Genomic DNA, 18,566 nt, shown 5'->3' on the forward strand with positions numbered 1-18,566 from the left:
ATGTGTTTTAATATACATACATTGTAATGTGTATATACACCAATTATTGACAAATGTAGTTATTCTATATTTCATAGTTTGTTTTTTGTTTTTTTACGATAAAATGTATACACCGATAGTGTATACATTTATATTTTTACAATTTACAAGAAAATGAATACATATATTTATCATTAATTGGTACAAAGAAGAGTGCTGACCACAATTATTTAAACGGTCGTTTTTAAATCGACACTGTATGTAGGATTCAAAAAAATATTTATTATTGTGGTTATTAAATATTAAGCAATTGTATTGAATATTTTGTGCAGGTTGACCTAATATTTTGTCCTGTCGTCAGTGCAGGAATGCATCTTGATTGACCTGAGAGTATTAGTTCTCAAAAGTAAATGAGTCATAGGAACATGTTTGTGTAGTAACAAAAACTTCATATTCTTCTCTTTTTTTACTTTCTCAGAGCATCATACGTGACTTACATAAGGAACCCAGGTGTGCAGCCAAGCCAGACTTTATGAGATGCAGCCTCTCGGCTCATCAATCAGGGAGATGGGTGGCTGGTTCTGCACGTAAGGTGGCTGAGGTACATATGTGTGACCTGGGGCGAGGAGATTGCACAACCTCAAGTGTGTGTTTGTCGCTCTCTCGCCCGCACACGAGAATGTCCTTGAATTAGTCGCCTCGCTCACTTCTCTACCCTTCTGTTCATCTACCTCAGCTGCTGCTCCTTTGCATATGACTGCAAATACTGAAAGCACTCTTAAAACACAACTTCTTAAGTCATGCTAACTAGTGGTAGGTTATTTCCTGTAGTTTATCTTCTGCTAGTGCAAGTTGTTGTTAACCCTCTGAAATTTGCAGAGCAGGATTTTTCCCCCAAAGTGTTTTTATTTACTCTAGGCATAAAAAAATCATTTCGTGAAGACCTATATTTTCAAAGAAGTGTCAAGACTTGATTCTTGGGGTTTGCTTCTCCGGAAGGCAAAGGAAAATTGGTGCGGGCAAGGCGTGAATTTAAATGCATGATTTATTTTTTAACACTGATAAACTACAAAAAAAAGGAAGCAAACAAATGGCGCGCACAAAGGCGGAAATACAAACTTGACTAAGAAACAAAAGACATGCACGTGGGCACAAAAACTATGAACAATAAAACAAAAACACTAACTGTGGCATAAATGAACAAAACTTACTTGGTAAAGAACTGTGACACGACATGAAGCAGAGTGATGAAATAGTGTGAGGACGCCAGGACGAACAACAGAAACAAACAGATTTAAATAGTGACGTGATCAGTGAAAACAGGTGCGTGACTCGAAACAGGTGCGTGACAAGACAGGTGAAAACTAATGAGTTGCTATGGAAACGAACAAACAAGGAAGTGCAACCAGGAACTAAAAAGAGTCCAAAAAACAAACACATGGCCAAAACAAAAACATGAACAGACATGACGCATGACCAAAACAAAAACATGAAGAGACATGACAGAACCCCCCCCCCCCTTACGGACAGATCCCAGATGTCCAAAAAACAGGACCAAGAGTCATGGGAGGGCGGGAGGGGGACATGGCGGTGGGTCGCCAGGCCAAGTGGCCCCGAATCCACCGAGGCATAGTCATGTGGCGGCGGCGAGTGGAACGCCGCCGCCACAGGCGAGGTGGGCGACCCGGGAAGGGCCACATGCGTGGCGGTCGAAGAGCTGGGCGCACTTGGCGTGGCGGACGACCAGGTAGTGGCCACAACCGTGGCAGACGAGGAGGCAGGCGCGTCATCGTCTTTGCAGGCGTGGAAGCCGCAGATGACGCAGGTGCGGGTGCAGCAGACGAAGCAGGCGGCGAAGCTTGGCGTGGCACTTCGGGCGGCGTCTTGGCCGCTTGGAGGGTCTTGGCTGCTTGGAGGGTCTTGGCGAGGGTCTGGGTCTTGGTCTTGGCGAGGTTGGTCTTGGACTTGGACTTGGTCTTGGCATGGTTGGTCTTGGACTTGGTATGGTTGGTCTTGGACTTGGTATGGTTGGTCTTGGACTTGGTCTTGGCATGGTTGGTCTTGGATTTGGTGTTGGCATGGTTGGTCTTGGACTTGGTGTTGGCATGGTTGGTCTTGGCATGGTTGGTCTTGGACTTGGTGTTGGCATGGTTGGTCTTGGCATGGGGGGTCTTGGACTTGGTCTTGGCATGGTGTGTCTTGGTCTTGGCGTGGCGCTGCGACTGGCGGCACTTGGCATCGCGGAGCTACGACTGGCGGCACTTGGCGTCGTGGAGCTGCGACTGGCGGCACTTGGCGTCGTGGAGCTGCGACTGGTGGCACTTGGCGTCGTGGAGCTGCGACTGGCGGCACTTGGCGTCGTGGAGCTGCGACTGGCGGCACTTGGCGTCGTGAAGCTGCGACTGGCGGCACTTGGCGTCGTGAAGCTGCGACTGGCGGCACTTGGCGGCGTGGAGCAGGTAGCGGAACTTGGCGTGGAGCTACCACGGGTGGCGCTTGGCGTGGAGTTGCGACTCGTGGCGCTTGGCGTGGAGCTGTGACTGGTGGCGCTTGGCGTGGAGCTGTCACTGGTGGCGCTTGGCGTGGAGCAGGTGGAGGTGGCCTAGCTGGAGGCTGTGGCTTGGCCGGTCGAAAGACTGGTGGTGGCGGCCGTGCTGGTGGCTGTGGCTTGGCATGACGAAATTCAGGTGGTGGGGGCCGAGCTGGAGGCTGTGGCTTGGCAGACCGAAGAACGACCCCACCTGAACAGTCCCCAGCCCTAGCCCCCCCCCCCCCCCCCTCAAGGAGCGGATCCCAGACGCGCTCCCTGCGGTCTGGAACCGTCTTTTGGGGTGGGTGGAGGGAGGTCAGGAGGGGGGCAGAATCTTCCCCTCCAAACTGTCCAAAAAGTCTTTCTTCTTCCTGGGACTGAGTGGGTGAAAAAAAAATATTGTGTGACTTGGGCGTGGCTTGAGTTCTGGGGGGCGGGGCATGAAAACTGGGTGACTGTGACTGATATGCTCTAATTTGTAAAAACATGTCCTGATAATGCTCTATCTTGGACTTAGAGTCTTTTGCTGGGGGCGGGTGATCAAAAGAAAAAGAGTTCAGAAAAAAAAAAATCCTGGTTTGTGATGTCATTTTGGAGCTGTGGAGCTGGCAGCAACCTGCTTCCGCCCGGAGTGGGAGGAGCCTGCGGCAGCGCCGCACGCTGTCCGCTCGCCTTCCCTGATGTCCTTGGTCTGGAGCGGCGCTTCCGGGACTGCGGTGACGCAGCGCCGTCCTCGGACCAACTGGAGCTCAATGGCACCAGATTTCCATCTGGCCCCCACATCAGGTCTCTGCGCTTCCCGGAGGAATAACGCAGCGTCTCTTCCTCCATCGCGCGGAGGACCTCCCACGCTGCCTCGTCAAAATTGTCCAATTTTCTTGCGGAGAAACTCTTCTGCTGGCGTCCTAATGACTTGATTCTTGGGGTTTGCTTCTCCGGAAGGCAAAGGAAAATTGGCGCGGGCAAGGCGTGAATTTAAATACATGATTTATTTTTTAACACTAATAAACTACAAAAAAAAAAGGAAGCAAACAAATGGCGCGCACAAAGGCGGAAATACAAACTTGACTAAGAAACAAAAGACATGCACGTGGGCACAAAAATTATGAACAATAAAACAAAAACACTAACTGTGGCATAAATGAACAAAACTTACTTGGTAAAGAACTGTGACACGACATGAAGCAGAGTGATGAAATAGTGTGAGGACACCAGGACGAACAACAGAAACAGACAGATTTAAATAGTGACGTGATCAGTGAAAACAGGTGCGTGACTCGAAACGTGAAACAGGTGCGTGACAAGACAGGTGAAAACTAATGAGTTGCTATGGAAACGAACAAACAAGGAAGTGCAACCAGGAACTAAAAAGAGTCCAAAAAACAAACACATGGCCAAAACAAAAACATGAACAGACATGACGCATGACCAAAACAAAAACATGAACAGACATGACAAGAAGTTTGTGAAATGTCCACTAGGGTGAATAATATGCAAGAGTCGAAATATATTTTTAGGAAAAAAACTGATAGAATTATATTTGTATTGTTCTTTAACAATATGTTCATTATATATATATTTTATATATATATTTTTTCAACCTAATCCATCCATTTTCTACCGCTTGTCCCTATTTTTGGTTGCGGGGGGTGCTGGAGCCTATCTCAGCTGCATTCGGGCAGCCAGTACTGTCAAATGTATTCCAAAAACATTGAGCCTCCTGACCTAACTTAATGAAAGCATGATAAGACTAACATCCACTAAATATTGATGCATAACTAATAACCTAACTAAGTTTAAATTCTGACATTAAATCATTGTTTTAGCATGAAGTTTAAAAAAAAAAAAACAACAACAATAATGTTGCAGCAGTACTATACAATAGCAGTCAAAATATAGCCCGCGACACAACATTAATTGCGACCTTTATCGTCGTTGTTCTCTACTAAATCCTTTCAGCAAAAATATGGCAATATCGCGAAATGATCAAGTATGACACATAGAATGGATCTGCTATCCCCGTTTAAATTTTAAAAAATCATTTCAGTAGGCCTTTAAGGACACACAATACGAATGTCTGGCTTGTGTGCTATTGTGTAGCTACTAGTAACCTATGGCCTACCATGTTTACTTCTGTAAATGACGACTAAAATACAAGAAAAGACCAACCTTGTGTGTTTATCGGAGGACATGTAGATGTTCACTGTCTGTCCAGCTTTGTTGTATCTGAGATTTTGTATGCAAGCCGACACTTGTCTTTTTGCTGCTGTCGGACCAATATCAATATGAGATCGGGACACTCTTACTAACTCTTGCAACAAATGTGTAAATTGGCAACACCAGTGGCTCGTGCTCCGTCAGACCAGGTGTATTTTATTGTGTTTATGAACAAGGGTGACAGGTAGCATCATTTACTTCTGAAACACAACAAATATTCATAAAGAAAAAGTACATTTTGTAGGTCACATGCAAGGCTAAAGATGTTTAACAATTTGCCACACCACGTTGACTTCTATCATTTACAATCCTTAATTCAAATTAGCCGTACATTTATAACCACCACCATAACCCAGCCCAGTCTGCTCCCTCCAACCCCACAGGTCATGTCACTTAACTTCAGCCAGCCCGCCTGCTCTAATAGTTTCTGATAGGGCGCCTCCAGGGAAGTTGACTTCTCACTGAGAAGTGATACTAAAAGTAATTGCGGCTGAAACCTTGTGAGTGGAGGGGGTGTATTTGAAATAGTATTATTATGTAGGGGGGTGGGGGATCCTAGGTGGGCAGAGAGCACTGCCCTCAGCCATATCCTGTAATGTGACCACCATGGGAAAAAAACCCACACACAGCAACAGTCTCCTTAATTTGCATATTTCTCATCTGCATACGTCACCGCCTTGTGAATTTTTATCCCCTGTCTTTTAATATTATAATATAACGGCTTTTAATTTGAGACGACTAATTTATTTAAACCTGCAGTTAAATGCAATGTGCCTCATTTGCCTAATGAATGAATAAAACCAGGGGGGCTAGCTGGTTATTTGAACATAAACACTTTCATTGGATTGAATAAGAATAGTTATTTTCAATGACCTTTCTTCTACAGACAATTTAAGACTCTGTTGTAAACTTTCACCTTTTAAATCCGGTTTTAAAAGTTATCTAATCCTAAAATTCCTATAATCGCTGTGGTTGCATTTCCTTTTTATAGGCTGCACACACTTCTGGGAAGCGCCACGCCACATCTACCAGTACTCAAAACAAGCTTTCTAGTCTTCTCGCAGTGAAATAATAAGATGCATTCAACAACAAAAACATTTTTTTTACAGTAAAGTTCTTAGAATAAATGGGATGTAACATTCACAGTTTATTATGTAAGATTTTTTCCAGCTCTGCTGACTCACATTGATTATGAAAGCAATCAATTAGTAATTACAAGATATATCCAAAAAGTGGAACAATACAATGCAATGTTTATCTATTTAGACATAAAATGTACAGTTGGGAGCGTTTTAAAGTATTTTTTTATGAACCATAAAGTGCATTTTCAGTGACTTTTGGGGTCTTCACCGTTTATATAGTGGACGAGGGCGCAACTTCAATCTGGTTAAAACAGACCGCAAATCCCCTTTCACCCACAAGCCTCTTTTTGGTCAAACTTCGTGGATTAAAATTACTGCCAAATGCTGCAGTGTGACATAGAAGTGAACATCCGAAAAATCTCGGCGAGGTTAAAACGGCCGCCGTATTAGCTGCAAATGTGTTAGGTATTTATTGACTATCGCGATCAACTGTCATTAAAACTAAGGAGTATAGATATTCATGAAAGCCCGAGTGGTCATTGATTCTGTGTTGTTTTAATATCTTGTAGGATAAGAGGAGGTTATCCTTCCTGACCAGCCTGGGACAATATGTTAAAAAGGTAAATGTCCTCTTTGTTCTCCTCCATGTGACTTTAGGAGTTAATTTATGTATATTTTACATATAAGATCTTATTATTATAATTGACAACAACGACTTGGACTACAGGGAGTTAGTGAAACATCTGGTGAGCTGGTGCAGAACCAACAACCTGGTCCTGAATGTCGACAAGACCAAGGAGATCATCGTCGACTTCAGGAAGCACCATTCCAGCCACGCTCTAATCTTCATCAACGGCACAGCAGTGGAGATGGTAAGCAGCACCAAGTTCCTGGGGGTGCAGATAACTGACAATATGACCTGGTCCCTACACACCGGATCTCTTGTAAAAAGAGCTCAGCAGCGCATGCACTTTTTGCATCGGCTGAAAAGAGCACAGCTCCCTCCCTCCATTCTCACCACATTCTACAGAGGCACTATAGAGAGCCTACTGACCAACTGCATCTATGTCTGGACTGGAGCCTGCACTGCCTCAGACTGGAAGTCTCTGCAGAGAGTGTTGAGGACGGCGGAAAAGATAATCAGGACTCCTCTTCCTCCTATCCGGGAAATCGCAAAAAGCTGCTGCCTGACCAGGGCTCAGAAAATCTGTAGAGACACCTCCCACCCCCACCAAGGACTGTTTTCACTGCTGGACTCTAGAAAGAGGTTCCGCAGCCTCCATAGCAACAGCTTCTTCCCTCAGGCAATAAGACTCTTGAATGCATCATAATAATCCCCTCAATTCCCCCCAAAAACGGATTAACTCGCTGGAATATAAAGACAATATAACATGCATCCATAAACGTGGATGCATAAGCAAAAGTGCAATATATTTATCTGTACAGTAAGCTATTTATTTATATCTGAACCTAATTGCTCTTTTATCCTGCACTACAACAAGCTAATACAACAACATTTCGTTCTTATCTGTACTGTAAAGTTCAAATTTCAATGACAATGAAAGGAAGTCTAAGTCTGGTCTAAAAATCTAAGTCTAGTCTAAGGCTTATTTAAACAGACGGATCTCGAAAATAAGCAGAGGACCTCTACCTATATTGCACAACAACAAGGTTTAAAAAGCCTGGTTAAAACCCAATTTTAAGCAAGATATTTAAGCAGGGGGTCCTTCTCTACTTCAGTTTCAGGGTCCTTGGCCTGGATAACATTGAATACTACTGGTTGAGATGGTATTGATGTACAGACTTCAATGGGTTTTGCTTGACTATTCTCTTGCTCTCTTTTTTGTTGGAGTTTTTCCTTCCACATGTTTTCATTCCGCTCAGCTTTCTATATGAATATGCCGCGATATACAGCACTCTGTGAACAACCAGCTTGTGTAACAATGACTTTTGGGACTTACCTGACCTTACTGTCTTCTGGACATTTGTCAAGTCAGCAGTCTTCCCTGTGATTGTGTTGCGTAATAATATAGACTGAGAGAGCATTTTAACCTTTGCTGGTGTTTTGAGTTATTGAGCTGGGTGTGACACCATGACTTTTCAATGGTAAACCTATATTCCCATTTCCTGAGACGCAAAATTAGGCTTTCATATCGGCAAGTAAGATATAGTCATCAATGGAAAAAATACCCAAAAATTATAGCGGTCAAACGATTATTTATAAAATCAGATTAATCACAGGGTGGCTGTGGATTAATTTACATTAATCAAGTTTAAATATAATGTTTTAACTACATGAGCAAAGAGACTAAAAAGAGTAAGTATGTGTGTATATATATATATATACAGGTATATATGTATATATATATATATATATATAAAAATCTATATCTATAGATATATATATATATATATATATATATATATATATATATATATATATATATATATATATATATATATATATATATATATATATATATATACACACACACACACACATATATATATATATATATATATATATATATATATATATATATATATATATATATATATATATATATATATATATATATATATATATATATATTAGGGCTGTCAAACGATTAAAATATTTAATCGTGATTAATCGCATTTTGTGTCATCTTCACTCAAAATGAATCGCGATTATAGTGGGTATGGAAAGTATTCAGACCCCTTTAAGTGTTACACTCTTTGTTTCATTGCAGCCATTTGCTAAAATCTAAAAAGTTTATTTTATTTCTCAATAATGTACACTCAGCACCCCATCTTGACAGGAAAAAACTGAAATGTAGATTTTTTTTGCAAAATTATTAAAAAAGAAAAACTTAAATATCACATGGGTCATTAGTCTTCAGACTAGGGCTGTCCGATAATGGCTTTTTGCCGATATCCGATATTCCGATATTGTCCAACTCTTTAATTACCGTTACCGATATCAACCGATACCGATACATACAGTCGTGGAATTAACACATTATTATGCCTAATTTGGACAACCAGGTGTGGTGAAGATAAGGTCCTTTTTTTAAAAAAAATAATAAAATAAGATAAGATAAATAAATTAAAAACATTTTCTTGAATAAAAAATAAAGTAAAACAATATAAAAACAGTTACATAGAAACTAGTAATTAATGAAAATGAGTAAAATTAACTGTTAAAGGTTAGTACTATTAGTGGACCAGCAGCACGCACAATCATGTGTGCTTACGGACTGTATCCCTTGCAGACTGTATTGATACATATTGATATATAATGTAGGAACCAGAATATTAATAACAGAAAGAAACAACCCTTTTGTGTGAATGAGTGTAAATGGGGGAGGGGGGTTTTTTGGGTTGGTGCACTAATTGTAAGTGTATCTTGTGTTTTTTTGTTGATTTAATAATTTAAAAAAATAAAAATAAATGATACCGATAATAAAAAAGCCGATACCGAATAATTAATAATACATTTCCGATATTACATTTTAAAGCATTTATCGGCAGTCCGATATTATCGGACGTCTCTACTTCAGACCCTTTGCTGTGACAGTCATATTTAACTCACATGCTGTCCGTTTCTTCTGATTCTCCTTAAGATGGTTCTGCTCCTTCATTTAACTGATTGGCACACAGTAGATAGGCACACACCTATCTACTGTATATAAGACGTTACAACTCACAGTGCATGTTAGAGCTCATGAGAATCATGAGGTCGAAAGACCTGCCCAAGGAGCTCAGAGACAGAATTGTGGAAAGGCACAGAGACCTGGCCAAGGTTACAACATAATTTCTTCAGCACTCAAGGTTCCTAAGGGCCCAGTGGCCTCCATAATCCTTAAATAGAATAAATTTGGGATGACCACAACTCTTCCTACACCTGGCCCTTCAGCCAAACTGAGCAATTGTGGGAGAAGAGCCTTAGTGAGAGAGGTAAAGAAGAAGCCAAAGATCACTGTGACTGAGCTGCAGACATGCAGTAGGGAGATGGGAGAAAGTTCCACAAAGTCAACGATCACTGCAGCCCTCCACCAGTCTGGTCTGTATGGCAGAGTGGCTTGGCGGAAGCCTCTCCTCAGTGTAAGACAGAGGTGGGACCAAGTCATTGCTTTGCAAGTCACAAGTAAGTCTCAAGTCTTTGCCCTCAAGTCTCGAGTCAAGTCCCGAGTCAAGACAGGCAAGTCCCGAGTCAAGTCCAAAGTCAAGACTGGAAAGTCTCAAGTCAAGTCACAAGTCCTGCATTTTGAGTTTCGAGTCCTTTCAAGTCCTTTTGACCACAGACTAATATTTTTACACAGATTGTGTACGCTTTTAAAACGCTGTATTTATTTATTAAAACAAGTGCATTTGAAATAGCAGGAAAGAAAATAGTACTGACATTGCAATTCATAATAGCACTATTAACCAGTCATTTTAATAGTTTAAACAATTTTAAACATTTAACTCATTCCTTTACAGAATAAACACATTTGCAAAAACAAGTGCAACTGTACTTATTTGTACAAAAGTGTTAACATTGTATTTCCATGGCATATTGCATTGTAACTAGTTCCACAGCAGTTTCTATTATGTTCTTACCTTATCTCATTGATCTCATCTCATACTGTATGTGTGTTGATGTGTGCGTACATATGAAAAACATAACAAATACATGAACATAACAATGAACAGAGTTGTACTTTTTAGATGTCAGGGCCCTATGCAATATGTACACATATTCTTAATATAGTATATATTTTAACTGACCTTTATTTGACTATGTTTGTCTTTTTGTAGGTGGCTAAAATACGCGGTGCTGCTGACCGCCGTCTAACGTTATGTTACTGTGTGGGATACATTGACTAACGTAACGTTATGTATAGGTACCTCATGCAACCCTGCTTAAAAAATCACTTGACAAAAAGTATGAATAAGGTAGCAAACTGCAGTGGACGCAACATATTGCCGTGTTTGAAATGACGTTATAACCATAAACATCTTATAAGTAGACGCAATATTGGTTGCTGTGACGCGAGCAATTTGCATCTTGAAGTGGTGATGAGGAGCCGGCGAGCAGCCTAAACTGACAGTTGACAGGTAGAAAACAAAGATGCCGGGCTGGTGTTCAGCGTTTTCCTGCTCAAATGAGCGGACTGTTGAAAATAGGAATCGGGGGATTACTTTTCACAAGTAAGATTTAACATTAATGTACTATCGGTTGTATTTTATGAAAATAACATTACCACAGAGTTGAGAAGGAGCAAAGATCTTCAATATTTGTATGTGAAAATCACAAATAAATCTTCTGGGGGAGGATGACGCCCCTACAGGGGTTTGGTTTACAAACTTTCTGCCCCACCTAAAACAAAATTCACCAGCCGCCATTGATTATAATGCATTCTCATTTTAGGCAAAATATAAGACAATACTTTCTTAACAGTATAATTGTAACCAGGAATAAGTCTTCAAGTAACAATATTCAAATACTAACATTGTTGGGTAAAACAGAATTTGGTTTTATTCTGAATCCAGTGAAACAGATTGGTGGTTTTAGCTGATAGAAAGACTTTCAGGTGTTTATATATGTTTAAGTATTTGGCAGACGCTTTTATCCAAAGCGACATACATAAAAAATACATATATAACAATCACTGTAAACATGATCATTTAAGGGGAGAATGTAATACAAAATATCAATACAAAGTGTCACGACAGAATAAACTCTCTGCTGCTGCAGCAACAGAGATACGGTCTATAAAATATATAGATATCTAATGTATTCATACATTGTTTATGTAGCATGTATATATAACGTAATCATATTGTTTCTTCAATTTAAAAATAGCTGACCGTTTTTTCCCCCCTTCTCTGGGATTATATTCCCAGTTTTAATCTCGGACGTCTGGTCACTTATAGCGTATAAGAATATTCTATTACTGTTAAAACATGTGTCCGTTATCATAGCTACACGTATGACAAAAAAGCGTGTGAAAATGAGTGGTATTCAGTGAGGTAAAATGAATTAAATGCGTTGACAGTTCATTGCTCCTGCCAAATGAATTGCACTGAGTGGAGCGGATCACCACTCCAAGATGGCGGCCCCGCATCTCGTCTGCGCCAGTAGGCAGTAGCGCTCGATGCTGTGTACCCTTATAAGATGTCTATGGTTATGACGTTAGCAGTGAGTTTACAGCCTCACTGATTTAACTACACAGCAAATAAAAGTCATGTTACTTAGCCAATAAACGTTATCTTACATTCAACACTTACCCTTCTTTGTGCAACTTCAAATGTCGAACGAAGTTGGAAGTTGTTGCGTCTCGAACTGCGTGATTTGCATAGGGCAATTCGTTGACCAAGTCGTAGTTTTTATACCCGAACGAAACCAACTTTGGTATAAATCTTTCTCACTGGCGCGTTGTTTGACAACTCATGTTCATTGGTTGTCCTGCAATTTGATTGGATCAATGCTGTGTGATGAAAACAATGTAGATCTAATTTGATTGGCTGTTGTACTGAGAGCACACACGCTGACAAGCAGCACACACGCTGATAGACAGACATGTACAAAATGAAAGCTACGGAGTGCTCCCAAATAACTTTTTAAGCTTTAGGTTTTGGGGAAAGTAGCAAGTCATGTCAAGTCAAAAGGCTCAAGTCCAAGTGAAGTCACAAGTCATTGATGTTAAAGTCTAAGTCGAGTTGCAAGTCTCTTTACATTTTGTCAAGTCCAGTCTAAAGTCATCAAATTCATGACTCGAGTCTGACTCGAGTCCAAGTCATGTGACTCGAGTCCACACCTCTGGTGTAAGACATATGAAAGTCTGCATAAAGTTTTCCATAAAAACACATGAAGGGCAACCACACTATGAGTTATACGATTCTCTGGTCTGATGAGACCAAGACTGAACTTTTTGGTGTTAATTCTAAGCGGTATGTGTGAAGAAAACCAGGCCCTGCTCATCACCTTCCCAATACAATCCCAACAGTGAAACATGGTGGTGGCAGCATCATGCTATGGGGGTGTTTTTCAGCTGAAGAGACAGGACGACTGGTTGCAATTGGAATAAAGATGAATACAGCAAAGTACAGAGATATCCTGGAAGAAAACCTCTTCCAGAGTCCTCAGGACCTCAGACTGGGCCGAAGGTTCACCTTCCATCAAGACAATGACCCTGAGCACCACACAGCTAAAATACCAAAAAAGTGCATGGCTTCGGAACAACTCTGTGACCATTCTTGATCTGCCACGCCAGAGTCCTGACCAACACCCAATTGAGCATCTCCAGAGAGACCTGAAAATGGCTGTCAACCAACGTTCACCATCCAACCTGACAGAAGTGGAGAGGATCTGCATGAAAGAATGGCATACTATCCCCAAATCCAGGTGTGGGAAAACTTTATGCATCATTCCCAAGAAAACTCATAGCTGTGCTAGGTCAAAAGGGTGCTTCTACTCAATACTGAGCAAAGGGACTGAATACTTATGACCATGTGATATTTCACTTTTTCTTTTTTATGAATTTGCAAAAATGTCCACTTTTCTGTTTTTTTCTGCCAAGATGGGTGCTGAGAGTACATTATTGAGAAACAAAATGAACTTTTTTTCATTTTAGCAAACGACTGAAATGAAACAAAGAGGGGAAAATTTAAAGAGGTCTGAATACTTTCCGTACTCACTGTACTGTATATGTGTGTGTAGATTGTGTATGTATATATATATATATATATATATATATATATATATATATATATATATATATATATATATATGTACACTACCGTTCAAAAGTTTGGGGTCACCCAAAAATAAGGACATTTCAATGTGACCCCAAACTTTTGAACGGTATTGTATATATATGCATATACGGTATATATATATATACATGTATATATATATATATATATATATATATATATATATATATATATATATATGTATGTATATATATATATATATATATATATATATATATATATATATATATATATATATATATATATATATATATATATATATATATATATATATGTGTGTATATATATACATATATATACACTACCGTTCAAAAGTTTGGGGTCACATTGAAATGTCCTTATTTTTGAAGGAAAAGCACTGTAATTTTCAATGAAGATAACTTTAAACTAGTCTTAACTCTAAAGAAATACACTCTATACATTGCTAATGTGGTAAATGACTATTCTAGCTGCAAATGTCTGGTTTTTGGTGCAATATCTACATAGGTGTATAGAGGCCCATTTCCAGCAACTATCACTCCAGTGTTCTAATGGTACAATGTGTTTGCTCATTGGCTCAGAAGGCTAATTGATGATTAGAAAACCCTTGTGCAATCATGTTCACACATCTGAAAACAGTTTAGCTTGTTACAGAAGCTACAAAACTGACCTTCCTTTGAGCAGATTGAGTTTCTGGAGCATCACATTTGTGGGGTCAATTAAACGCTCAAAATGGCCAGAAAAAGAGAACTTTCATCTGAAACTCGACAGTCTATTCTTGTTCTTAGAAATGAAGGCTATTCCACAAAATTGTTTGGGTGACCCCAAACTTTTGAACGCTAGTGTGTATATATATATATATATATATATATATATATATATATATATATATATATATATATATATATATATATATATACCTGTATACATTTATACATATACATACAGTATATATCCATACATACATACAAAACATGTTTATTAAAAGTGCATGTTGAAATAGTTTTTGCACAAAAAAATTATTTAACCACATTAATGTCAACCAAATACTACTTTTATGTCACTAATGTGTTAACGTAAAGGGGCTGTTTGCAAGCTTACGTGACTGCCTACTGGGCGATAAAGTGTTGTGAGCATTACATCCCGCTCTCTCCCGGCTTTGACCACCTAACCTATGCGCCACTTAAAGGGTAACTGCACTTTTTGGGGGGTTTTGCCTATTCCCAATCTTTAAGTAAGACAAGAACACGTTTTTCTTTTTTATGCATTCTAAATAATAAATATATGCAACCAAAAACCTGCTTACAATGGATTCTATGGGAGTCGCTCTATTTTTAAAATACATCCAAACACCTCCATTAAGGTTTGATATACATGCTGTAAGTATGTATGTAATGTAGTAACTGGCACATTTATAATACCATTTAATATTTACGTGTTTTGATCATTTTAAGCATATGCGGCGCATTCATTTTTAAAAAACGCGACACGACGTTCCCTTTTTTGTTTGAGAACATCGCTGACTAATACACTTTGCAGACTTTATGAGAGCCAACAAACATAAAAAAACATTACTTACTGAACAATGTCTGCTGTCGTTAGGATGCCAACTCAGAGAATTATGTTACATTCCCGCTTAGATGAAAAATGACTCATAATCCTTACGAAGAAAAGGGGGATGTTGTGTTGTTCTCGCCATTCCCGGGATTAAATTGGCTGTCAAAGTCTACCAACGTGTCGGAATACGTCCTCATCCTTCTACTATCCAGGTGAGAGGCATGATTTATGATCTAGAATTAACTTTCACAAACAAGGAAGCTGAGAAGCAGCTCATCAGTCAATAATGTAAACATAGGCACACACGCTAGTGATCACGGCGCCGCTATAAATAGTTAGTCTGCGTTAGCACTTATAATAACAATATCACTAATAGTTGGTTAATATTCAAATCACGAAATGTAACTGAAGTATTGCTGGCGGTTTTTGGATGGTCATTTATTGGGTTTTGTGGGAGGAATAGAAGACCTGCCATTGGCTATATTGTAAGTAGACTTTTATTTAAGTTTATTTACGAGTTAGAATGCATTAAATAGACCTGTCATGTCTCTCATAATGACTGTGAACGATAGCGCAGTTCCCCTTTTGATTGATTGATTGAGACTTTTATTAGTAGGTTGCACAGTGAAGTACATATTCCGTACAATTGACCACTAAATGGTAACACCCGAATAAGTTTTTCAACTTGTTTAAGTCGGGGTCCACTTAAATTGATTCAGATACAGATATATACTATCATCATAATACAGTCATCACACAAGACAATCACATTGAATTATTTACATTATTTACAATCAGGGGTGTGGTGGGGGGGTAGGATATGGACAGCAAGTAGTGGACAGAGAGAGAGAGAGAGAGAGAGAGAGAGAGAGAGAGACAGGGAGAGAGAGAGAGATCAGAAGGCATAAGAAAAAGTATCTGCATTTGATTGTTTACATTTGATTATTAGCAATCCGGGGAGGGTGTTAGTTTAGGGTTGTAGCTGCCTGGAGGTGAACTTTTATTGCGGTTTTGAAGGAGGATAGAGATGCCCTTTCTTTTATACCTGTTGGGAGCGCATTCCACATTGATGTGGCATAGAAAGAGAATGAGTTAAGACCTTTGTTAGTATGGAATCTGGGTTTAACGTGGTTAGTGGAGCTCCCCCTGGTGTTGTGGTTATGGCGGTCATTTACGTTAAGGAAGTAGTTTGACATGTACTTCGGTATCAGGGATGTGTAGTGGATTTTATAGACTAGGCTCAGTGCAAGTTGTTTGACTCTGTCCTCCACCTTGAGCCAGCCCACTTTGGAGAAGTGGGTAGGAGTGAGGTGGGATCTGGGGTGGAGGTCTAGAAGTAACCTGACTAGCTTGTTCTGGGATGTTTGGAGTTTAGATTTGAGGGTTTTGGAGGTGCTAGGGTACCAGGAGGTGCATGCATAATCGAAAAAGGGTTGAACGAGAGTTCCCGCCAGAATCCTCATGGTGCTTTTGTTGACCAGAGAGGAGATTCTGTAGAGAAATCTCGTTCGTTGGTTAACCTTTTTGATTACCTTGGTTGTCATTTTATCACAGGAAAGGTTAGCCTCTAGAATGGAACCTAGGTAGGTGACCTCATATTTCCTGGTGATAACAATGTCACCCACTTTTATAGTGAAGTCATTGACTTTCTTAAGGTTGATGTGGGACCCAAACAGGATGGATTCCGTTTTACCCAAGTGTATGGATAGCTTGTTGTCAGCGAGCCAGGTGCAAGTTCTACAGAGCTCAGCACTGAGGATTTTCTCCACCTGTGACTTGTCCTTGTCGGATACCAGCAGGGCAGAGTCATCCGCAAACAAAAACAATTCACAGTCGCATGCCGATGACAAGTCGTTTATGTATATTAGGAACAGTAAAGGTCCCAATATACTGCCTTGGGGGACTCCACAGCTCACCGAGGGGGGGGGGGCACGGTGCCGTTAACCTCTACCACCTGCTCCCTCCCCTCCAAGTAAGATTGCATCCAGCTCCATGAGGTTTTGTTAAATCCGATTGCTCTGAGCTTATCCAACAGTATAGGGTGGTTAACGGTGTCAAAGGCCTTCTGAAGGTCCAGCATGACCATGCCGCAGTATTTGCCCACGTCCACCTCATGTTTGATGTGGTCGGTCAGATAGAGAAGGCATGTGTCAGTGGAGTGGTTAGTTCTGAAGCCGGATTGGAATTTGTACATGAGTTTATTAGTGGCAAGGTAACTATCGACCTGTTCATAAACTATTTTCTCCATTACTTTCGAAATGGAACTGAGAATAGAAACAGGTCGGTAGTTGCCAGGTTCCAATTTGCTTCCTTTTTTAAAGAGGGGAGTTACTCTTGCTATCTTAAAATCTTTTGGTACTTGGCCTTGTGTATAATAATATAATAATAATAATAGGTTTATTATGTGCGTGATGATCGGGGCAATGATGGAGGCAGACTCCCTGAGGAATCTGGAGGGAATATTATCAAGGCCGGTGGCCTTGTTTGGGTGGAGCGCGCTCAATTTTTTAAACACCTCATCAGCTGTGACCATTTCTAATTTGAAATCATCGTTGGATACTCCTAGCTTTCTGTAGAAGGCTTTAATGTGTTCTACACCAAAGCGACCAGAGTGGTGGGACAGCTTGTGGACAAGAGTTGCGGCTATGCTGGTGAAAAAGGTGTTAAGTCTGCTAGCTACCTCCATTTTGTCTGTAATGAGGGAGTCACCCTCCTTGATGCTGATGTTCAGGGCCGGCCCGTGGCATAGGCCGTATAGGCAAATGCTAAGGGCGCCGTCCATCAGGGGGCGCCACGCCAGTGCCACAAATGTTGGAGGAAAAAAATAAATAAATAAATTTTAAAAAAGTTGGTACTATTATTTCTAAATACATAAAATAATCCCACGTTAATTAAAATGCAAAGTAAAGCCTATTTAATAGAAATACTATTTGTTACAACATTACGCCCAACATTAAGAGGAGAAACGAGAAAAAGACAGAGGTAGCAGGTAGGTAACGTTAACCTACATGAAATTATTTGTCTGTTACAGAATGTGATAGTAACCTGGCTTTTTAGCATTAAGCTAATGTTACATGATTCGGCAATTGCTAATCAATAAATAGCTAGTTCTGTTTTAACGTCGGGTTAATATTGTGGAGGGGGCTAAATTGTTATGGAAAATAATAATGTAACGTTAGGTAATTACAGTACTCCCTGGTGTACAGTAATTTGTAAGTCATTCTAGTTAATGCAATATTAAAAAGCACAAATAGAGAACTCTGTAGGGTCCCCTTTTTTTGTAATTTAGTTGTTAAAGTCAAACTGGTTTGATATCTTGTTTTGTGCAGTGCCTTATTTATATTGTATTTTTAATTTATTTTATGCAACTTGTTGACACGTTTTATTTTGTGTTTATGTATGTAAAAAATATTGTATTTCATATATTAATTTTTAATTTTTTGTATTCATTTATTTATCCATATTTTTTTTTATCTTGT

The 18,566-nt window shown here is 39.9% G+C and overlaps 1 protein-coding gene across 1 annotated transcript; it reads left to right on the plus strand.

Annotated features, from left to right (window-relative positions):
* Positions 1-6,237: 6,237 nt before the first annotated feature.
* On the plus strand, positions 6,238-7,667 carry LOC133630447 (uncharacterized). Its single transcript, XM_062022040.1, has 2 exons — positions 6,238-6,428; positions 6,536-7,667. The coding sequence occupies exons 1-2, from the start codon at positions 6,418-6,420 to the stop codon at positions 7,137-7,139; spliced, it is 615 nt and encodes a 204-aa protein (XP_061878024.1). The 5' UTR covers positions 6,238-6,417; the 3' UTR covers positions 7,140-7,667.
* Positions 7,668-18,566: the final 10,899 nt, after the last annotated feature.

Source organism: Entelurus aequoreus, linkage group LG15 (assembly GCF_033978785.1).
Source record: "Entelurus aequoreus isolate RoL-2023_Sb linkage group LG15, RoL_Eaeq_v1.1, whole genome shotgun sequence".
Classification (NCBI taxonomy): domain Eukaryota; kingdom Metazoa; phylum Chordata; class Actinopteri; order Syngnathiformes; family Syngnathidae; genus Entelurus; species Entelurus aequoreus.